This window comes from Mobula hypostoma, chromosome 12 (genome assembly GCF_963921235.1).
Source record: "Mobula hypostoma chromosome 12, sMobHyp1.1, whole genome shotgun sequence".
Taxonomy (NCBI): Eukaryota; Metazoa; Chordata; class Chondrichthyes; order Myliobatiformes; family Myliobatidae; genus Mobula; species Mobula hypostoma.
The window spans coordinates 53486766-53511007 of record NC_086108.1 but is presented as its reverse complement, the minus strand read 5'-3'; the positions used below and the strand labels follow the sequence as shown (position 1 = coordinate 53511007).

General features: G+C 40.8%; 1 protein-coding gene across 2 annotated transcripts in view; it reads right to left on the bottom strand.

Moving 5' to 3' along the window:
* Nucleotides 1-9164: 9164 nt before the first annotated feature.
* The window catches only part of pgm1 (phosphoglucomutase 1), a 93401-nt gene continuing 78323 nt past the window's right edge, over nt 9165-24242 (bottom strand). For both annotated transcript variants that reach the window (XM_063064122.1, XM_063064121.1), the window contains exons 9-11: nt 22288-22471; nt 19631-19765; nt 9165-9434 (exon numbers count right to left, since the gene is read on the bottom strand). In XM_063064122.1, the coding sequence (XP_062920192.1) occupies nt 9345-9434; nt 19631-19765; nt 22288-22471 (409 nt within the window). In that variant the 3' untranslated portion in view covers nt 9165-9344. The remainder of the gene's footprint in view (nt 9435-19630; nt 19766-22287; nt 22472-24242) is intronic.

Genomic DNA, 24242 nt, shown 5'->3' with positions numbered 1-24242 from the left:
CCTGCCGTGCCACACGGCTGAGTACGATTCAGCCGGTAAGCTGTTGCTTCCATGAGTTTTATTTGAGTGAAAGAAATGAATGGAGCTGGCCAGCTCCTCCAGGGTCAGTGGCTGGTCCAGACTTTCCCGTTTGCTGTCATCTAACACCAACGTGAAAGAGGACAGAAATTTCTGGGAAGCTGTGGTGTCTGTGACCTTTCTGTCATACAGACTGACACAGAAGAATCTGCAGATCTTCAGTATGCCTGTCTGTGAGGATGCTACTGAGCTCTCCTCTTCATTAAGGCAATGCATCACAGAGCTCCCCCCCCCCCCCCATGAACCTTTTGGAAGAAACGTGAGCACACCTTATCCTGTTCCACAGTGAAAACCCAGGACTGGAGGATGATCTTGGAGGATTTGGCATGGAAGTAGTGGATCTGCTGGCGTTTCACCTTTCACCTCTCATTACTCATCCCTCAGATCCATCCCCTGGACTGCAGAAGGAGAAGTCACTGTCTGGACCCTCTGACTCCCTCTGACTCTGTCTTTGCAGATGAAGAACCTTTTGATGCTTCCCACCAGTGAACAGAGGAATCAAAGAGGGGCTTCAAGGTTCTCCAACCTGTGTAGTCCCTCTCAAGTTCCTTAATGTTCTCTGGTGTCATTAGCCTGATGTTTAACTTCCGTGTCCCCCTGTTTGCCTGCTTTCTAGTCCTCCTGTAGGTGACAGGAAGCTTGGAGGAGGCAGTAGTCAGAGAAGAGCACCAGTGTGACGTCAGTGAATCTGACTGTGACAGATTCTGACATAAAGAGGAATTGATCCAAGAGCAGACTGGGTCATCCAGTTGTGAGCAGGTGGGTTGAAGCGGTGCTCTGTCTACTGGGTTGCTGAAGGGGCTGCACAGCTTGGCAGTTTTAGCCATTTCCATCAAGAATCTGGGCTTGCTGCCCAGTCTGAGTCCACACTGACAGACTGTCCAGCCACGTCGATGATGCAGTTGGAGGCACTGGCCAGAATGACAACAGCATCAGTGGTGGGAACTGGTTGGAACCGGCCAGCCACTCGCTCTGCACAGATGAGGCATACTCATTAATTAGCCGCAGCAGAGTGTTCCGGTTCATTATGTCTGCCATGAGGAGGTGAACCCTCCCCCCCCAACCACCTCTCTGATGGGTGATTGACAAGTTGCTTCCCCATAGCAAAATTCCCAGGCCCAAAGCACAACAATGATTGCCCCCCAACCACACAGAAAAACCATAGGGCCATCATCACGCCCACCTCTGGTAGCTGTGGAGGTGTGGTAGCCCGTACTCCTGAAAAAAAGTCACACACGCCTTGGCTTGGCCAGCTATTGTAAAGCGTTGACAGGTCGCACCATTCTCTTCACACTGCACACATTCAAAGATGCCAGTTTTATGTCCATGATTGAGTTCTTGTATCACAGTCCACTTGTCACTCAGTTTGAGCTATCATGCACACAGCATTGGTGAACTGGCATACTGCTTGTGGGTTCAGGTACTGAGGATGATCCTCCCTTGGGTGTGGCGATGCTGGTGGTGTGCCTGGGGGGAGGTTGGTCACTGTTCCTCCTCCGACATCCTGCTCTAGTCGATCCACACTGTCCACCTCTCAGATGTTGGTCTGCTCCCAGACTCCTGGAGCTGGTGGTGGTTGTCTCCTCTGCTGCTCCTGGTTTCCTGGAGCTGGGAGCAAGTGGCCTCTGTACAGCTCCCGGTTTCCCAGTGCTGGTTTTGATTGGGCACTGTGCCGCTCCTGGAGCTGGGAGCTTATGGATTTTGTGCTGCACCCGGTCTGGGATTTGGGTAACATAATTCTTTCCCTATCCATAATTGCCTGTTGGTTCCTTTATACTTTTTCCTCTATTAATTGGTACTTCCTATGCCTGGGCTATCAGATTCCTGTGCTTGCTTCATCCTCTGACAAAGAGAGGTTGCTGGCATCTGTTTGTTGTCCTGTCCTTCCTATTCCTTTAACTCTAGGCAGCCCACTATCTTTTGGATGTTGTCTTCAGGGATTTCTTCTCTTCACCACCTGCCATTTCACTTCTTGTCTAGATGGATTGGAGGAGGGTACTGGGCGGGATGATGACAGAGCAGAGATGGCTGAACTTTCTGAGAATAGTTCACAAGACGCAAGGCAAGTCCCACAGAAGAAGTTGTTCTCAGGTGGCGGGGCTAGACATCTGTGGCTGGCAAGGTAAGTTAAGGACTGCATAAAAGCAAAAGAAAGGGACTATAATGTAGCAAAAGTGAGTGGGAAGTTGGATGCTTGGGAAGCATTTAAAATCCAACAAAAGTCAACTAAAAGAGCTATAAGGGAAAGGATGAAATGCAAGGGCAAACTAGCCAATAATATAAAGCAGGATACCAAAAGTGTTTCAGTTATATAAAGAATAAAAGGGAAGTGAGAGATAGTATTGGACCACTGGAAAATGATGCTGGTGAGGTAGTAATGGGGGGGGGGGGGAGAACAAAGAAATAGCAGATGAACTTAATGGCTACTTTGCATCTGTCTTCACTGTGGAAGCACTTGCTGTGTGCCAGAGTCCACGAGTGTCAGGGAGATGAAGTGAGTGCCATTGCTATAACAAAGGAAAACATGCTAGGCAAACTCAAAGGTCTTAAGGTGGATAAGTCACCTGGACCAGATGGATAACATGCCAGAGTCCTGAGAGAGGTTACTGAAGAGATAGCAGATGCATCGGTGATGATCTTTAAAAAATCACTTGTTTCTGGCATGGTCCCAGAGGACTGGAAGATTGCAAATGTCACTCCAATCCTTAAGAAGGGAGGATGGCAAATTAAAGGAAATTATAGGTCATTTAGCCTAACCTCAGTGGTTGGGAAAGTGTTGGAGTCTGGAGTCTATTATTAAGTATGAAGTTTTGGGGTATTTGGAGGCTGATGACAAAGTAAGTCAAAGTCAGCATGGTTTCTGTAAAGTGAAATCCTGCCTGACAAATCTGTTAGAGTTCTTTGAGGAAGTAACAAGCAGAGTGGACAAAGGAAAGGCAATGGATGTCATTCACTTGGATTTTCAGAAGGCATTTGATAAGGTGCTTAACAAGATCAAATCCTATGGAGTTACAGGAAAGATACTGGCATGGATAAAGGAATGGCTGACAGGCAGGAGGCAGCAAGTAGGAATAAAAGGGGCCATATCTGGTTGGCTACCAGTGACTAGTAGTGTTCCACAGGGATCAGAATTGGGATAACTACTTTTCACATTGTTTGTCAATTATTTGGATAATGGAATTGATGGCTTTGTGGCAAAGTTTGCGGGTGATACAAAGATAGGGGTGGAGGGGTATCTGGTGCTGAGGAAGCAATGCAATTGCTGCAGAACTTAGATAAGTTGGAAGAAAGGGCAAAAATGTGGAATACAGTGTTGGGAAATGAATGATAATGCATTTTGGTAAAAGGAACAATAGTGCAGACTATTACCTAAATGGGGAGAAGGTTCAAACATCAGAGGTGCAGAGGGACTCAGAAGTCTTTGTCTAAGAGTCCCAGAAGGTTAATTCACAGGTTAAGTAAGGCAAATGCAATGTTGGCAGTTATTTCAAGGGGAATAGAATATAAAAGCAAGGAGATAATGATGAGTCTTTATAAGACTCTAGTCAGGCCGCACTTGGAGTAACGTCAACAGTTTTGGGCCCCATACCTCAGAAAAGATGTGTTGTCATTGCAGAGAGTCCAGAGGAGGTTCACGAGGATGATTCCGGGAATGAAGGGGTCAGCATATGAGGAGTGTTTGGCAGCTTTGGGCCTGTACTCACTGGAAATTAGAAGAATGTGTGGGAATCTCATTGAGAATTATTGAATGTTAAAAGGACTTGATAAGGTGAATATGAAGTAGATGTTCTCTCTGGTGGGGGTATCCAGAACTAGAGGGCACAGCCTCAAAATTGAGCGGCAATTTTAGAACAGGGATTTTGTTTTTACCCAAGGAGTGGTGAGTCTGTGGAATGCTCTGCCATAGACTGCGGTGGAGGCCAAGTCTGTGGGTATATTTAAGGCAGAAGTTGATATTTCCTGATCAGTCAGGGCATCAAAGGATATGGTTAGAAGGCAGGTGTATGGGGTTAAGTAGGATCCTGCATTGGCCACGGTGGAGTGGCGGAGTGGACTCAATGGGCTGAATGGCCTGGTTCTGCTTATCCCTCCTCCATGGACTCCTCCTGCTAATGTGGAGGGGCCTGGGGATTTTCGGTTGGGGAGTAGGGGCTCGTGATATCACAGTCTGCATTTCATTGTTGGCCTTGGCCTCCACACTGCTGGTGGGTACGTCGACATTTGCCTGGGCATTATCAATGCCATTTCCTCCTCTTATTGCCTATGTCTAGATGCTGGCATGCTTTGGGCAGGCTTTGTAGAAATGGCCTGCTTCTCCTCAGAGGTTACAGCATTTGCTCTCCAGGCAGTCTTTTGTCTGATGACCTTTCTGCTTGCAGTTCTTCAGATGATGGCACTGCCACACGTCCAGATGTTGCAGTTATGGCTAAGTCTGAGGGAGGGTGGATGATGGAGCCATTCAAACCTATCCTCAACTTGACCTTCACCTGGGGCTCGCTTGTCCAGATCCCAACCATATCTTTAATGTTCACACAGTTTCCTGCTCCCTTGAATTAATGGACAAGGAAGGTGAGGATATCCACAATGGATACATATGGATTGAATGTGTGCACTGTGGTCACACACTCCTTCTGGGTGAAGAGTGGCAGCACCTTCAGTAGCAACAGTGGTACCTCAATCCCCCTTCTTCTGAAAATCCTGGAGGAACTTCTGCCATGCTGCCGTGTACTTGAAGGTCACATCAAAAAGCCATTACTAGTGAAGTCCTGCACTCAGAAAATGTTGTTTGCCTTGAACTTGCAGTATTTGAGCAGGACCTTCCAAATGAAGTGATCCCTGTTGAAGGGGTTTCTCTCACTGTGACCCTCTTCTGCCACCCTGAAGTGTTTTGGATCACAGGTCCTCCAGTCAATAAAGGTGTATCCATTCTGATTGGGTGTTAATAAAATGCTGGAAAGTGGTTTTAGATTGCTTTCCCAATCAGCATGAGGGTCCACCCCTATGTCAGCAGGTTATACTCTTGTCAGCCCCTTGATCATGACAAGTACGTCCCTCTTCCATCCTCAATGTCAGCATACTCAGAGATCCACCACGATACTACACTTGATCTTAGCCAAAAGGCTGAGAAGAACAAGACATCAAATCTGGTACAAAGACCAAGGTCCGTTATTGATTTTGATTGATGGACTCCATGCAGCAGGCACCTCAGGGTAACGGAAGATACCCACAATGTTACCTTTGTAATATCCTTCAAACCTTTTAACAGGATAAGCAACTTAATATCAGCGCCATAGCCTAGACTGACATCCCTAGTTTAGCCCGAGTTAAGCTTTGTTGGTTCCAATGAACAGATCACATCATTCGCTTGATGGCATCAAATTCTCAAAACTAGTATGTTCTCAAAACATTGAAAAAAGTGTAACATACTTGAACACTTGTGGAAACTCTGGTTCATGACTGCTCAAAATAGCGGAGAAGTATCTGGGACGATGCTGAGGGACTCAAGTCCATGCACTGGGAGCACACTTTGAACAAAGGGCGGAGTACACCACCTCTTTAATCACCCACCTACTTGGCCTGTTAACCATTGCCTTGTCAGGATTCCTTCACCTGTGGGCCCCATATTGCACTCATTAGCCACTTCAGAATTTAAAGTACTACAATGGAAGTAAGTCCTGCTCAGTTCAAAGTGGGTGATCACTTAGACAAGGTCAGCATGTATTACTGGTCCCCATGTCCATTTAAGGTGATGTATTGTAATGCTGCTATGAAGGAGCCCTAACAATACTGCAATAGCAGTCAATCAAAGTAATGAAAAGAATACAGGAATAGGAAAATATTCTACAGTTTCTCTGCACAGGTGGCAATAATAAATCAATTCCAATTTCAAATGAAGATCATGAAACATAGCAGTCCACTCTCCACCTGTTAGAATTATTGCCTTCTATTTTGTATGTAACCCTCTGGTTTGGTTGGTGGCGTAAGTCTAGGGAAGATGATCTCTGGCCCCGCCAACCATGTGAAGTTTGAGGTGCAAAACCTCTTGTTCGTGTGGATGCTGAAATGATTTGTTCCCGTTACAAATCAGAACCATGAAATAACAGACAGTACACCATAGTAAATGATTTAGCGTTATAATTCTTAATTTGACTAAAGGGTTAGAAAAGAAAAACAAAAAGGGTCCATTTTAATGAAAGTCTAATGTGCACAAGTTGGAGTTCACGGTTTCCCCTCTGCTGGTCCTCCATCGATTTCCCTGGGCTTCATCAACTCCCGGCCCCACTCCAAGTCCACTCCTTTCTGGCTCCTTCTCTCTCCATCTTCCGCCGAACACGAGACCCAGATTACCTCGGTGTCAGGCACATAGCATGAAAACACACTCCCCTCATTGGATGGCCCACATTCCAAAGCACCTGTTATTTCTAACCATAACCCAAACACTGCTTCTACAGAAAGACCATTACATTAGCGGTGAAACATTTCCCAAGGTGTTACACTCTCCCCCCACCAAATTTAGTCATGTCCTCATGACATTGAGATAATTTGCCAACCCTCCATGCAAAGCACATAGTCCAACCCAGGTGTAAAAGACAGCGATAGGTGCCACACTCTGTTCCCCTGGTGCTACATAGCCCAGCCTATCCAGTGGCCTCCTGACTCCTTACAAGGCACATAATGTATAAAATGCTTTATTAGCATATTAGATATGTAGCACAGGAGATTCTGCAGATGCTGGAAACCTTCATAATTTCACTTGCTCCATCACTGCAATGTTCTACAACTTTCAAGGACTCCTCATTTCATGTTCTCGATATTTATTGCTTATTTATTTACTATTATTGTTTCCGTCTTTTTGAACTTACACAGATTGCGTCTTTTGCACACTGGCAGAATGCCCAAATTGGTATGGTCTTTCACTGATTCTATTATGGGCATTATTCTATTATGGATTGATTATGCCCACATGAAAATGAATTTCATGGTTGTATATGATGACGTATATGTACTTCGATAATAAATTTACTTTGAACTTTGAAATGTATTATAGTACATTTGAGTTAAGAGGAATTGGTGAAGCTTCTTTCTATTTGAACTTAATAGTAATTCATGACCAAAATGCGGCACAATATTAATTTGCTTATTATTATTCCAAGTCCAAATGGTGCCGAGGTCTTGGTATGCTTGGGCACAAATTGTAGTTCTAGTTGAGCCCTCATTTTGTGAAGTTATCCCCATAAGGATACAAGGTGTGCCCACACATCAAGCATGGAATGGATTTATTTCATTTATCCTCGCGTGTAAGAGGCAATGACTACCCTACTTTACAAGGAGATCACAGAGTGGATGCAGTGAGACAGGGTACCACTGAACTTCTGTCGAAGAGAAGATTTAAACTTTTTTAGAGTAGGCATCCCTCAAAGAGACTTTGCAGTGGAGCAGCAAATCCTAATGTGAAATTCTCCAGATACTGAAAATCTAAAGCAACACACACAAAATGCAGGAGGAACACAGCAGGTCAGGCAGCAACTATGGAAACAAATAAACAGACGACATTTCAGGCCAGGACCCTTCTTACAAGACTGGTAAGGATAAGGGAAGAAGCCAGAATAAGGGGAGAGAGGAAGGAGGATAGCTCTCTGCTGCCTTCGAACTGATTTCCTCTTCTGGTAAAATTTCTTTCCTTCCCCCTGCTTCTATTCACCACTCTGGCCTCTTACCTCTTCTTACCTGCTTGACATCACCCCCTGATGCCCCTCCTTCTTCCCTTTCTTCCATGGTCTCCTTCCTCTCCAGCCCTTTACCTTTCCCATCCACTTGGCTTTACCTATCACCTTCTAGCTATCTTCCTTTCCCTCTCCCCACCTTTTTATTCTGGCAAATCCACCCCTACCCCCACTTTCCAGTCCTGCAGAAGGCTCTTGGCCTGAAATGTCGACTGTTTATTCATTTCCATAGATGCTGCCTGACAAGCTGAGTTCCTGCAGCATTTTGTGTGGGTCGCTATAAGACATACTGTATATACCAGATGCTATAGCCATGCAGTGTGCATTTAATGTTAAGCAGATCAGGGTGAAGGTAACCTTCATCTTCAAATGCAGCAAGGCTCATACAGATGTGGTTGGAGCTGCGCCTAGACTTCTGTGACCATATTGAATATCTCAATCTCCAGAAACACTATTTTCTGAATATGGTGATAAAACTTATAACTGGAAGACTCTTAGGGCAGCCTCCTACAACCTCCTCCGGAGATTAGCTTAACTTCCTCCTTGACTGCTTCTGATTCATGCTGGAGTTCTACCAAAGTAATTAGTAGAACGGCCAAGTTTAATAAGTTTTAACTTGAGAGAAAAGAAACATCTCCACAACAACCACAGCTCCGAAGTGCAGTGCAATAAAACCCAGTAAGTTCTCCTCTCAGATGAATCGCCAATAAATTTAGAAATTAGTTTTTGATTCTTTGACATACACTATTTCATCTGAATGGCTTCTTATTATTAAAATCAGGTTTACTCCACATAGCCTAATATGCTATGTACAGCAGCCAACATGCATGGTGGTAGGACAGATATTAAATATGCATTACATGATGTTTATTGTCAGTTTTCTGTAGTTTGGATGCTAACTTTGAGAGTATGAAAGCAAATGATGAAATCTTTCATTTTGCCAGAACATACAATAATAATCTTGGTACTGCAATTTACAAGTGACTTTATGCAATAATTCAGGCAAAAAAATTTGTAATTTAATTTCTGGGTCATCCTGAACATGCAATACAATCAACAAAGTTTCTCTGGTGAATTGAAATCAACTAATAAATGAATATTTTGTGACTTAAGTAGAATGCACAAATGAACACCTTAATAATTCTTGTAATAATTAACTCCTGCTTATTATTAAAAAAAAGCTCCATTTTTGTTGATACTTGTTTACTTCACCTTAAAATAGCAGATGGTATCATATGTTACAATTTGCAGTGTTTCTGGTTGCAGTACAGAACTGGTATTGATAAAGGATATTAAACATAGTAATGAACTACAATCATTTTGAGTTTGCATTGCAATTTGAAAAAATACATCAAGAGCATATAATATATATTAATGATATTTTAATACAATATTTAAGCCTCAGTTTTCCTCATAAGGCCTTAATATTCAGAAAACAGTGTGAGATGATAGTTTACAATAGCACTTCACATTTTTCAGGTGTTTTAAAATCTTTAGTTAATACTTCTCTATTATTTTATCTTCTGATTTAATATTATATATTTATGTGATCACTGTTGGCTTGGTGCGACCTGTTCGTTCATGAATCTGAGAAAACTTCAGAGCAATTTTTATTAGAGGGCTGAGCATTGCCTGTAAAAGAAACAGAAATTAAATTTTAAGAAGTGTGCACACACACTATGATTATGCCCATGCCCCTTTATCCCCGTGCTTATATGACTCCCATCTCTGCACCATCTGCAACTAACAAGGCTACTTTCAGGACTGATATTAGGAATTAGCTGTACAGGAGACCAAGATACACAGATGACAAACTTTGGGCAAAGAGGAGGAGCAAAGTGAATGGAAGATCATGTTTAAATGGCAGAATAGGAGGTTTAATATAGATTGAAGATCAAGTTTATTAAGTAGGAAAACACTCTTTGGGACTTACAAAGTGATCTCTCTGAAAGGCACGTGACTATAAGATTATTTGTGGCTTTTCCAATTGGAACAGGGAATTAAATATAAAGCACAAATTTAAAAGAAACCAACTCTCTAGTAACGAGTTTAAACAGGAAAGCAGGGGTGAAAAATGCATGTTATTGGTGATTCACTTGAAGGTTCAATTAGGATAACACATTAATAATGTGCATCTGAAGAGTGAAAGAAGAAAGAAATGGAGTTTCATAGATTATTGACAACTGCCATAGCTTCTGAGTGCAGTGCAGCAAAGATCAGTAAGCTCTCTTCTCAAATGAATCCTTCATAAAACTGGAAGTAACTGGTAATCTTTTAAACATTTCACATGCATGGCTTCTTCCAACTGTTTAGATCCTATCTGCTCCACATCAGACATCCTACCCTGCAAAAACACATTTCAGGGAGGTAGCACCCCCATCCCCCACAACCCCTTACCCCCCCCACCCCCCGGTCGACCTCCAAGGGTGTATGTAATACTTGGTTTAGTTATTTTGTCTAATCTGTAAACCAAGATGGGTATATGCAGAAAATGTGACATTAAAATATGTATTTATATTATATTATCATGTTTATTCTATTACAACTTTAAGCAAGTCTACAGGGAGTTTGGCCTCATCATGTAGGACATCAATAGCGTAGCTCCTTAGCAGCCAGCCAGCCAGCTAGTTTAAATAACGTTAGCTATGCTAATGAATGAATGACACCTGTTAAGCTCACCTCAACATGTCTTTTACATTTTAACCCACCATGGGCAATAGAAAAGTCACTGTTGCAAACAGTGCAGCGAGCAACACTGTCATTATTTTTGAGGTCGATTGTAAAGCCCGCCCACAGAGAAAACTGATAAGTCTACTTAGGAGGGGTCCCCAACATTTATTGCACCGCGGACCGGTTTAATATTGACAACATTCTTGCAGACCGGCTGACCGCATGGGGGGCGGGGTGTTAATCACGACCGGAATATAGGTGATAAGTCAACTGTAAGTCACTTATAAGCGGCTAATACGCTCAATTTCGTTTCTAAAAGTGTTTATCTAACGAATTTAATATTGAACATACAGCGCATATTTTCCTCGTATGAATATAATGATAAGTTAATTATAAGTCAATAGCATCATAACATTTCAAGTAACATTTGGATATTAAACACAGCACGTATTTTCCTTTTATGACCATATAAAATCATTGCAACACACCAACATCGCTGAATAGTTGGAGCCCTGGGCTTGTTTTCTTACAACAAGACGGTCCTATCGAGGGGTGATGGGAGACAGCGATACTCAAAGGGGGATCCTTGTGTCCAGTCTATTCCGCAATTTTGTTTCCGTTGCATTCATTGCAGAAAACTCCACTTCGCAGAGATATGTTGGAAATGGAAGCAACATTTTCAGTGCTTTCGTGGCTATCTCAGGATATTTAGCCTTGACTTTGATCCAGAATGCCAACAAAGATGTTATGTCAAACATATTTTTCAGCCCACCGTCATTTGCAAGCTCGAGGAGTTGATCTTCCCGCGCTGACATACATGATGCATCCATAATGACCTCGCTTGCATTCAAATTCAACAGTGCGTGACAGGGAATGAGGAAAGGTGCAGCTGACTCATATCGCCAAATCATATTGTTTCCTCGCGGCCTAGCGGATGGGGACCACTCTTAGCACGAAGAGACACCAATCAGGATGCTCGCTCTCCCTCTTAAAAAAAAATCGATTTCCGGGATATTGTATATAATTTCTGAGCATCAGGGAGCCACTATCAAAATGCGGGAGACTCCTGGAACTTCCGGGAGAGGTGGGATGCCTGCCATATGGTCCAATGGGCAACATAATGCAACCAACACAGTTTTGTAAGATACGAGGAGTGACTGATAAGTTCGTGGACTAAGGTAGAAGGAATCAGTTTTAGAAAACCTAGCACAGTAGAAGGAGATGAGTTAAGAAGCTCTCATTACATGCACATGCAGTTCAACTCTGAGTGAAAATGCAGAAAGTTTGAAGTTTCTACTCATCTTCTTCTACTTTAGGCCACAAACCTTTCAATCACCCCTGCTGTGGACCACTTCTGGAGGTCCAAGATGCCGACTTCTACAAAGAAGGGATCCAGATGCTCCACGACCGCTGGACTAAGTGTGTAAGTGTAAGAAAAATAAATGTGCTAGGTTTTCTAAAATTGACTCCGTCTACCTTAGGCCACAAATTTATCAATCACCCCTTGCTAAGACTGCTGAGACTCAATTCTTACATCATGTGGAATCTTCAGAATTCTGGAACGAGTGCAGAAAGTACTTCCAGGTAATCAAATTTAAACTAAGACTTTTTAGCTGGAATCAATCTTGAACACAAGGGAGAGTAAGCATACCCTGAACCTGTGTGGTCCAGGATGACAATGCTATTCAGGATAACAAGGGGGTTGATCATCCCAAAGTGCAGGAGTAGGGAGAATGAATGATGAATACTCAATATGATAGATGGGCGGGTGAAACTCTGAATAAATACAATGGGCAGTTTAATGGTGGTGGAGAATGTGGAGTGATGAAAACAGCCAGTTGAAACGCATTCCAATGTTTAGGAAGAGATTGTGGGCAGATACATCCCAATTGATGTGGCTAAGATAATAGAGTACTACAATATGTTCATAATATTCTTCAAGGAAGCTGCGTAAAGAAAAATAATAGTTTAAAGGAAGATAATAGATTAGAGAAAGAATATCCTTGTGCAAATAATAGACCATATGGTTGGAAATTAAGATTCAAAATATACATTATACTATTGAAAACAACAGGAATTCTGCAGATGCTGGAAATTCAAGCAACACACATCAAAGTTGCTGGTGAACGCAGCAGGTCAAGCAGCATCTATAGGAAGAGGCGCAGTCGACGTTTCAAGCCGAGACCCTTCGTCAGGACTAACTGAAGGAAGAGTGAGGAAGGGATTTGAAAGTGGGAGGGGGAGGGGGAGATGCAAAATGATAGGAGAAGACAGGAGGGGGAGGGATAGAGCCGAGAGCTGGACAGGTGATAGGCAAAAGGGGATACGAGAGGATCATGGGACAGGAGGTCCGGGAAGAAAGACGGGGGGGGGGGGGTGACCCAGTTATACTATTGAAAATTATACTATTGAAGGTCATTTATATATCATTAAATAGTGTAAAGGAAAAAATGGGGCATTTTTGCAGGAAGTTTGATATGCAATAATTCTAGAGTGGTTATATTGGGGAATTCCCAATATTTTGGAAGGTAAACCCGTAAGAAAACAATCGGAGACTTTTAAACTGGGGATGTCTCAAGCTGATGGTAAATATATATCTTCCCTGAGAATACCCAGAAGTGGAATACAAGCATTGGGAACAGTATCTGGACATCAAGGTCATTCATCAGGAGCACACATCAGGCCCTACCACCTCAACTATCCACCATCCAACTACCAGCCCTATCTTTTGCAAGAATCTACAGACCATTCATTAGCTTCATTCGCCACTTCTGAACCCACAATGCCAGTGGAAACAAGTCATCCTTGAACCTAAAGGACTAGCAAAGATGTCAAACAAGTGAAGGGATGGAAATGGGGAGGGGCAGAGTAGCTAGATGCTAACTAAGGACCAGGAAAGGAACATGTGAAGAGAAAGGAATTGCAATGTTCAAATATTTACTGAGTACTTTGTGCTGGTCTTTACCAAGGAAAGGCATGCTGTCTAAGTAAAATTGGAAGCAGTACACATAAAGACTTGGGTTGAGGGATTTAGATACAACACTCATCTGGAGAAGCTTGTATTGTTCCCCTTGGAGCCACAGAAGTTGAGAGTTTAACAAGGTCATGGTAGACTGAAAGAGCAATAGAGAGAAGCAGAGCAGATTCAAATTGATGGGTAAAAGCTACAGATGCGTTAAAAACAAAATTCAGAACTTGGTTGCCTTTTATTGATCTGGAAGTCACTAACTGTAAGGGTGATGGGATCACAGTTAGAGTCCATTGGGACTTCCAAAAGTGAATTGGATAGGCACTTGAGGGGAAATAACTTGAAGGACCACTCCCAAAAAAAAACCATCAGGGAATGTGGCTGAATAGTTGCTCTACAAGAAGCCAATTGACCAAATCATCTTCTTATACAATGTTGAAATAAACCTCAGGGTTTGAATCTCTCAGAATTTTAATGACAACAGAGTGGGCATTTTCCAAAATAATGTGTGTATTCAATTTTGTCTTACTTTCACTGCACTATTTTGCATGTTCAATGTATCTTGTAGTTTATTGCTTTAAAGTAAATGTGTGAATTTCTGAGTTGAATCTTTCTGTTTAGTTTGTTCTTCTGTATACAATATCATGAGGTCACAGGAAGGAAACTAATGTCTGAATCTTTTCAAGATTTTTCATTCTGTGGGAGAAGTCTGCTTTTCTAAAATGTCATGGTTAATATCAATCTCCTAACAGCACATCTGTTAACTACTGACACATTTCACAGCATGCACTTTTCTGTTTCATTAAATTGTAACATTACACTGCATTATTTTTACAATTTTTTGGTCTTTAGCTCCTGATGGCATTGAGTGATCCTGCAGAGTCTTACCAGCAGTGGAACTCACTTGCGCCTAATCCAAGTGGCCACTCTTCCTGTGTGGACTTAGAAGCCAATTTATTTCTTGTAGGTGTTTAATTTGGGAAGTAGCCATCAAAAAAAAACACATGCACACTTTCTACCACAAGTCACAGAAGTGAAATCAGCATTTTGGCTGCACTTCTTCACTTTGACACAAGAACTCAAGGACCATAAATAGAACCCCAAATGCTATCCTATCAGTGAAGGTCAGATCTGGAACCTTTTGGTTTCCAAGATTCTATTTAACCATTAAGATATTAAAGACTATTTTTTATAATTTTAATTAATAAAACTGTCAAAAAATAACTATACCTAAAGCATTGTTTTATGCATGTTTGTTACAGAATTAAAACGTAAGTCAATAGTTTAAAAACTCATTAATAATGCACACACATGTGCAGACCCACACCAAGCAAACAGCTCATTAAAAGCACCTAATCGTAAACACAGGAGATTCTGCAAATGCTGGAAATCCTGAGCAAAACACACAAAATGCTGGAGAAACTCAGCAGGACAGGCAGCATATGGAAGTCTTTTATTCCCCTCCATAGATCTGCCTGACTTGCTCAGTTCCTTCAGCATTCAGTTCGCGCAGCTCACTAGATGTGTTTCTACTTAAACTGGAGGTTGTTAATCAAGTCATGAACTCTAGCCAGACATTACTAATTTTGGTAGAAGAACAACTTAAATTTCAGTTACTCTGATCTCAACTTTATGGGTCATTATAACAAAATGCTAATGAAATACAGTGCATATAAAGGGGAAAATCATTCCCTATCAATTTTTCTCACCATTTGAGGGCAAAACATTCCATTAGTGCTGGTTACCCTCCTATACCTATTACAATGAACTTTGATTACCTGAGATAATAAAAGCTAGCAGAGAGTACAGTATTTGTCTATTGAGTAAACAGGGAATGAAGTTAATGATTTCAAAATAGATCCTTAAATACTAACAAGACCAAGGTACACGAGCTGATTTGTTTTTTCTTTTGTCATTGCTGCAGAAACACTAAGTCAAACTGTGGTAACACCACCTCTGATTAGCGATCATCAATGGAGATTGGCAACAAAATTCCAAGTGTTACAATTCACTTACGAACTACAGCACTGAGAGCCATCCAGTTAGTAATTGAACTACACTAACTGGGAAGTTCAGAAGGGAGCTCCATCAGCCATACTTTGCGAATTAATTTCAATCAGTGTAACAGAGGTCTATCAAGCTTCAATGATCTACAATGAAGGAGACTATTAAACTTCAATGGTATCACTGCTGACTACAATGCAGCACCACTGGCTAGAAGCCAATTCGTAAATGAGAACACAAGTGAATTTAGATGCAACAATTCTCCTTAGCTGAAAACCATGAAAACTAACCATCAACGATGACAATGAATAAAAGATGGGATAACAATGAGAAGCTATATCTTAATTATAATTAATTGCCTTCAGAGAAGGATTTCAGGTATGCCACATTAAGATTTGATTTAAGGGTCCCAAATCAATGGTTCCCAAAGTGGGCGATATCACCCCCCTGGGGATGGTGGGAGTTTCTAAGAGGGCGATAAAGATAAAGGGTTATGTGGGGCAAGTGCTTAGCAGCAATGGCGACAGCTGATGGATTACATCTAAGAAATGAATTACTTATTATAAACATTTGATCCTCAGTGCCTCACAATTGATTATAATGATCGCGTCATCATCTCATCTCTTGCTAACCCACTGTTCCCTTAGACATTGCTCGAAGTGCGTTATAGTTGTTGAACAACAATGTGCTACTTCTGTATTTAGCATATCATGAGATATCTGTGTTTAACAAATCATGTTATTTCCAGGCTCGGCCATGGCATTATTGCCATTCACTACTGTAGTACAGTGTTAGCTAATACAACGCTCATATTCTAATCACACAGTGACACAATTTCTGTGAACTAGGGTATGGTGTTTAATAGAGTAAAGTTCAGGTTCTGAGTACGGATTTGCTTAAGTCACTAGATCAAACAATTAAAATTATTCTGCTCAGCAACAACTCTGTTCAAAGATGAATAAATGAAACAAGAGGATGTGGAAAGCACATTGTGCAACATACATAGGACAATAGAATTTGCTCTGCAGTTGGATGAATCATCTTTGCCAGGCAACAGATCTTTGTTCCTTGGCTATGTTTGCTTCACAAAAGATGAAAGCATGGTTAAGAGTTGTTATTTGCAAAGGGACTAGAAACAGACATGAAGGGGAGTCAATATTTTGGGCTGTAAGCAATTTTTCCAAAGAGAAGGATATTCTGCTCACCAGCATTCTGGCTTGTGCAACAGAAAGGGCACCATCAATGACAAGATGCCACCATGGGGTTATTACTTTCTTGAAATAGGTGTAGCTAACATATTTACTATTCACTGTGTAATTCACAGACAACATCTAGTCACAAAAAAACCTAAGTGATTGGCTGTACAAATTGTTAAATACGGTTATCACAGGGATAAATAAAAACAAGTCCCACGCTCTCAGTTCTTGACTAGTTTGAGAGTTTTGTATTAACAATTATTATGAGATTGAATGCTTGCTTTTGCACACAGAAGTCAGATGGCTCTAAAAAAGAACTGCCTGAGATACTTCTATGCATTTTTTAAAATGTGATAAAATGCTTTGAAAATTCAGTAATCCACTCATGAATATTAGGCATGACATTGCTTATTTGTCAGAATTATTCATAAAGTTTAATGAAACTTTATCTTCAATTGCAAGGAAATGATGCAAATCTTATCAAAGTCAAATCAGTTGTCTTCACATTTCTGTCCAAGTTAATTCTATGTGCAACACTGGCCATTACACCTTTTCCAATTTCAGAAACTCTCTGAGTTGTAAGTGTCATATATGACACCAAGCAAAGCTACCGGACGGATGATGCTAATGAGAGAGATAACGGAAGACAATGGAGAAACATTCAAAATGCTAGTGAGAGAAGAGAGAGATTAACGAGAAAGAAACACAATTCAGATATTGACAGACCATTTGCTTTGAACCTGAACTGTTTGAAGTTTGATGGACCGGGGATACCCCAGCAGGGGGATAAAAAGAGCAGGTTTGCTAAGGCACGACACGCCACGAGACCCTGGAAAGAGCAGTGTGCCCCCACAAGTTGGTGAGAGTTTGGAGGACCGGTTCGCGGGAATTGGTCAGAGGCTCACAGGATGTAAAGGTACGATTGGTGGGAACCTGGGGTGTGTGTCCACCCTTGACTGGGTGCCGGGTTCACCACGGAAGAACGATCGTATCCGGAACAGAAGGGTCACGGTCGGTGACCACAGCAGGATCAGAAGACATCAAAAGGTCTGCCCGAAACCAACTGCATCATTCTCTCTCACTCCTTCTCCCCCCAACGGTACAACAACAGCGACTACTTCGAACTGCACTAAACTGAACTGAACTCTGCTTCACTTAAGACTGATCATTTTACCCCTAGACTGCGATAGAGCTTGGTTGATTCCTATTACCCTAGTTCTGTGTATATGTGTGTATTATCATTGCTAACCTGTTACAATTATATCCTTACGATTAGTGTACTGTATTACTTATTTCTTTAATAAAACTTTATTAGTTCCTAGTAATCCAGACTCCAACAAGCGTTCCATTTCTGCTGGTTTGGCAACCCAGTTATGGGGTATGTAACAGAAGAGAAATAAACAACACTAGATGATGATCTTCAAGTATACTGTGCCCACCTGGGTGAGCTGCATAAAGACATGTCAGAGAGATTTCAGGATCTTCTCTTGATCCAAATTCCAGATTGGGTAATAAATCTATTCTTGAATACTTGTAATGAGGAGATGGCAGAAGGATTGATCTCTCTACAAAATTACTTGGAACTGAAGGTTCAAGAAGTCATATCAAGACTTTTGGTTGCAGAAAGACAACTCTGAATGCTATCTTGCGCTGTGGATAAAGGTCAAGCTGTTCCTTATTTCCTTTCCACCACCATCTTTAGTGGAATGTGCTTTCAGTACAGTCAATCAACTTCTTTCAAAGCAATGGAACAGACTGCAAATTACTGAACGTGGGTTATCTGAGGCTCCTTCTGAGTGACATTCAGCCTGATATCACTGCACCAAGCCCATCCACGTCATTGAAAGTTGAAGAAGCAATGAAGTAGTAAATAGTTGGACTACTAATGTACACTAAAATTGTTGATGAAAAGTTTCCATTTTCTTTCACGATGCATCATAAATCAATATATATATATTTTATGTAATAGCCAGAAAGGGAGAGAGGGGCACTGGAGAGGCTGGGGGGTGGGTTAAACCCAAAAAAGTCTGCAAACCACTGTGGACCCAAATTATCCAAAGCTTTATGCTATGGATAAAACAAAAGGAGTTCTTTCCCCTCAAATAATGCTTCCAACAAGGGAAACATCCCTGACTAAATTAGCAAGTAAGATCAAACCACATGGTTATGATATATTCATAAGATTAAATACATTTTAGAAAACTGGAAATTATTGTGTTAATTATCATTTGATTCATGTTGCAATCAGCAAAGCATTGAGCCATAAGTTTAAAAGAAAGCAAAAGGTCAAAGTAAAAATAACACAAAATGAGTTACACACAATTACTCAATCAGACATGGAGAGATTCCTTCATAGAGAAACATTGTACATTAGTTGTTTTCATTGGCAATCCTATTTAGTTTTATTTTAGTCTTTTTATTTTTTTTCCAGACTCTGGGGAAACAGTTGAACTATTATGAGAATTTTTCTGTCTATCAATGCCTTGGAAAATTAGGCTGAGATGTTCTTTTCTTAATACATGCTTGAAAATTTGCCAGAAAATCATGCAGATTGTCAGCCAAGATTGAACATTTACTTGTTAGAAAATCAGTTTTCAAACAAACCTGGTAAATTATGGGCCAGGTAGCTTTTTCCAAATACAGTACTGAAAATGCTCATGTGCTGCTGTTTGCGTTTGGCTTGCTCAAAACAAACTTATTAAGTAGTCATCAATTTTCATCTGCAATATCTCAATAAATAATTCTAACAAAACATGATACTTCATGAATTAAATTGTAGGTTTTAACCAAGGTTGCAGCAGGAAGTAAAATTATCCTCTTCTTGATTTATAGAAATCCCAATCAGGTTTCCAGTAAAAATGAACTTCTATGCTGTTGTCTTATTGCATATAATTATATAGTTTGGAGAAGCAAGGTCACAACATAAAGTGTTTAGATAAAAGATAAAGGAGGATGGGAATTGAAATTCACTTTGTAGACTAAATAATTACCTGTGGATCTTTGAAGATTTTACAAGCATCTTTATAGTAGCTATCAATATAAACTCTGATGGTTGCTCCAGCACTGCCAGTTCCACTTAATCTAAAGATAAGGCGTGATCCATCTGTGAAAATTATTCTCAATCCCTGTCAACATAAGATTTATGACAATTATTCACAAGCTGACACTGATGCTGTGACTTGTTAACGACATGACATATATTCTAAATACACACAGCTTTCTGTTACCATGAGCTATTGGTGCATAAGAAATGTAAAAGTAGAATATTTGTATTATCTTCCAGCAAGAAATTAGAAAGATATTCACATCTCTTCTGAAGATTTAATTCCTAGTTTTTGAGTTAGCAGATTGGTGATAGAATAGCAACTGTATTTTTTTTTGTTGCTCTTAGATACTTGAGATAACAGGCAAATGAGAAAAGCTGTAATCTTCCCTCAACTACTCCTGGGTAGCATGTATGCATAAATTTCCAATTAATTTAGAATTTGTTTTTGGTTAACATCTTCCTCAGATGTTCCAATATCTTGCTGACTTTTATTTAAGTTTATATATAAAGGAAAGGCTTGAGGATAGTCTATCCCAGGAACGGAGGCAACTGCATAAAATCATTCAGCAACTCGAGGAGAAAAATTGAGAAAACTGCAAGTTACACACAAAAATGCTGGGTGAACTCAGCAAGTCAGGCAGCATTTATGGAAATGAATAAATGTCAATATTTCAGGCCAAGACCCTTTATCAGGACTGGAAAGGAAGGGGGAAGATGCCAGAATAAAACACTGGGTGGAGGAGAAAGAGGACAAGCTAGAAAATGACAAATGAAGCCAGGTATATGGGGAGTGGGGATGAATTAAGAAGCTGGGAAGTGAAAAGTGGAAAAGGCCAAGAGCTAGAGAAGTAGGAATCTGATAAGAAGGGACAGTGGGCCATGGGAGAAGGAGAGTGGACCATGGGAGAGAGGAAAGGAGAGGGGCACCAGGGAGGAAGTGACAGGCAGACAAGAAAAGGCAAGAGTCCAGAGTAAGAAAGAAGAAGAGGGAAGGGGGAGGTAAAAAAAATTACTGGAAGAAGAACTCAATGCTTATGCCATCATGTTGGAGGCTACATAGAGGAAATATGGGTGTTGCTCTTCCACACTGAGAGTGGCCACATTGTGGCAGAAGAGGAGGCCGTGGAATGACATGTCGGAATGGGATCAGGGATAGAAATTAAAATGGCTGGTCACTGGGAAATGCTGCATTTTGCAAATGGAGCAGAGGTGCTTGACAAAGCAGTCCCCCAATTTACAATAGTCTCACAATATACAGAAGGCCACAATGGGACCACTGGATACAGTGGACAACCCCAACAGATTTGCAGATGAAGTGTTGCCTCACCTGGAAGCATTATATAGGTGTAGTTATAGAAGTTACCTGTGGCTATTCATCTTAGCCGGAAAGGAAATTAATATTTTAGTCTGGTAATATTTTGTTAAACTGTAAATGGATTGAACATTACACTGAAATATTTAATATGTAAATGTGAAATAAAATTTGAAACTTTTTCCCCTTCTGACTTTACAAAAATCTTTGTTTGACCACTTCTATTTTGTTATGACAGATTTCAGAGATGGAAAAAGTGATAAAATTTTCAGCATCTACCACAGCTACTGCATGTTCAAAAATCATAGATATGCCATAATCTATTTTAGACTAAAAGCTTTGTACTATTCCAATATACTGTTATGTTTTTGTTTGAACTTCTGACTCTGAATAAAGTTGATAATTCTCAACAAAAATGAATGTCAGTTTATGATTTAGGTTTTTAATATTTTAATCAAATTGCTTTTCAATATTGACCCACAAGGAACTACACTGTCCACAATAAAATAGATTTTCATTTCTGAACAAAAAAGAATTAAAGTTCTAACTGATTGCAGCTCATTATTACACTGAATTACAGAAAATAGGAGTAAGATATGCAACTCCTTGAGCCTTCTTTGCCATTCAATAGGATCAGAAATCATGATCATAGTCCGTCATCTATTTTAGTACCATATTCCCACTCTCTCTCTTTACCACCTCTTGCATCAAGAAATTTACCCATCTCCTTAAATATATTAAGCAATTTGGCTTCTGAAGTCTTCCGATGACAATTCCACAGATTCATTACTCTTCAGAAATTATTCCTCATCTTAGTCCAGAATCTCTTCAACTAAAGAGATAGTAATCCTTTGTTTATGCCAACCATGGGAGATATCCTCCCTGCACCTAGTCTGAACTTTGGAAGCTTAAATTAGATCTCTCTGACTCTTCCAGATTCTAATGAACACAAACCTACTGAACCTAATCAGTCTTGTTTGATCAATATAACTCATATTAGTTACTTTTTAAAAAGACAGCATCCAAATTTCTCATCAGTTGTACAGATAACCCCAGCTGCTTCCTGGTTTTTCTGTTCTTTCCTGACAAGTATCCTTGATTGGCAACTTTAAAGAAACTAAATTATTAGAAGTCAGCACCTGTACTTCTTTCCCACCTTGTCCCCCAAAATACATTTCAGAGCACGATCTTCAAGATTCCCACAATTTAAGTTACCAACAAGTTACCCCTTAACTTACCTCTATGGAAAACAAGCTATTGTGCAATTACATCACATTAACATTTCCTACCTGATTTCTGGAAATACTGCCATCAACAGGGTCACAGTATTCAAAATTATCAGCCTTTTCCACAATGTATTCTTCTTCACAAACTGTGAATTTATGGCCAACGAAAGCACGGTCTAACATTACTGCCTCCATATCCTTCATTATTTTACTTGCTGCTGCAGCATCTACTTCCTCATAATCATACCTGTCATTGAAAAAGAGTCAATTATGTACAGTTTTTAATGTAAGTATTTGGGATTATAGGGTAAATGTGATATTGCTTCAACAGTTTTATTTAAGATAATCACAAAAGCTCAAACTACAGTTCTTCACGGGCAGTGGGTTCTCGCTCTTGGAACTCGCTGAGTGGACTGGCATTTTGGTATCTCTAGTGCGGCCTGGAAGACGTGTGGTCCTACAGACGACACGATTCCTCAACCAGTGTTGCCAACTGAAGCGTCGCGGGAATTTGAAACTTTGAGACAGTGAGATGCAGACAGGTGACGTACGCTGCTGTCAATAGATGGCCTGTGCACTTGAGTGATTCCCATTCATTTTCCTTCTCTCTCTCTCCCTCTCTATCCTCCCACCCCACAGTCCTCAAGTCAGAAGAATTCAGACAAGTGATAAGTGATGCAACAGATTATAACACTGAAACAGCGAGCTGTTGGTCTCCCCTCACGTTGTGGCAGGAGTGATATACTGTATCTCTCTCCCTCGCTAGTGAGAGAGAGCACATGTCTGAAATGTTGAAGTGTTGGGATGGACAGTGGTTTCTGATGGACTCCAGATCATGGTGTCTGGGGGCTTTGCTCTTGCTTGCATGGTGGAGGGATTGATGCCTGCTGGAGCAAGGAGGGGGAGGAGGTTGGATGCTTTTGCTGCGGGCTTTGGGGTTCTAATATTTTCTGTCATTCATTCTTTGGGGATTTTCCCCCTGTTTTGTGGATGTCTGTGAAGAATAAAGATTTCAGGTTGTATACTGTATATATTCTCTGATATTAAATTGAACCACTGGTAGGTTAGAAATTTTATAAATCACAAGGAAAGAATTATCACTGGGGCAAAATTCAGATATTTTAGAAGGGAATTGGATATTTGCCACTAAGAGCAGGAGGAGGAGATTTGACACTGGTTCATCAGAAAAAGTGACGAATGTAGACACAATAAATTCAATAGCTCATATGAAATAAGTGTGGCTCTCAGACATTTATGATTACCAGCCTACACTCCTGATTGCTCAGTTCATATAATGTTTCCAAAATAAAATTGAAATGCTCATCGGGTTCGGTACCATCTGGAGACATAGTAACAGAATTAACATTTCAGATAAAGACCCTTTGGCAGGACTATGTGAGAGAAGACAAGTTGGTTTTAACTCAGAGGGTGGAGAGTGAGATGCATTGCTTTCTGAATCTCTGTTTCAATCTCATGGGCAGACGAGCAAAAAAAAAGGAAAAAAAGACTCTCACAGCTATCTTGACCATGCTTCTTCCCACCATTCTCATTTAAGAATTCCCTTTTATAACTGGATTCTCCTGTTTCTATTGTATTTGTTCTGATTATGTACTTTCCACACTGGTACCTCTATGTTGTCTTCTTTTTTTTTTCCTAAGCCATGGCTTCCTTTTGACATATTTGACAAAGCATAAACCACCTCACATATATTCTTGGGCACCTCCACACTCACCTCCTTTCTTCCTGGGCAGAGCTAGGATAGAATTCCTCTGGTACTCCCTTTTTACCGAGTCTTTGAGGCTAACAATTCATCCATGGCGATTTCTGCCACTTCCTTGGCTTCACCTCACCAGAGATTTTCAACTTGCCCTATCCAGTCCTCCCTCATCCTTTGCAATTTTAAACAAATTTGTTTTCTCTTTATCCCAGCGTGACATAGGGTTAACCTAAAGGGTTAAATCCACTTTTCTTTGATTTCGTTCCAGATCAAGCATCAGAAGTCTGATTTGTCTTCAAAA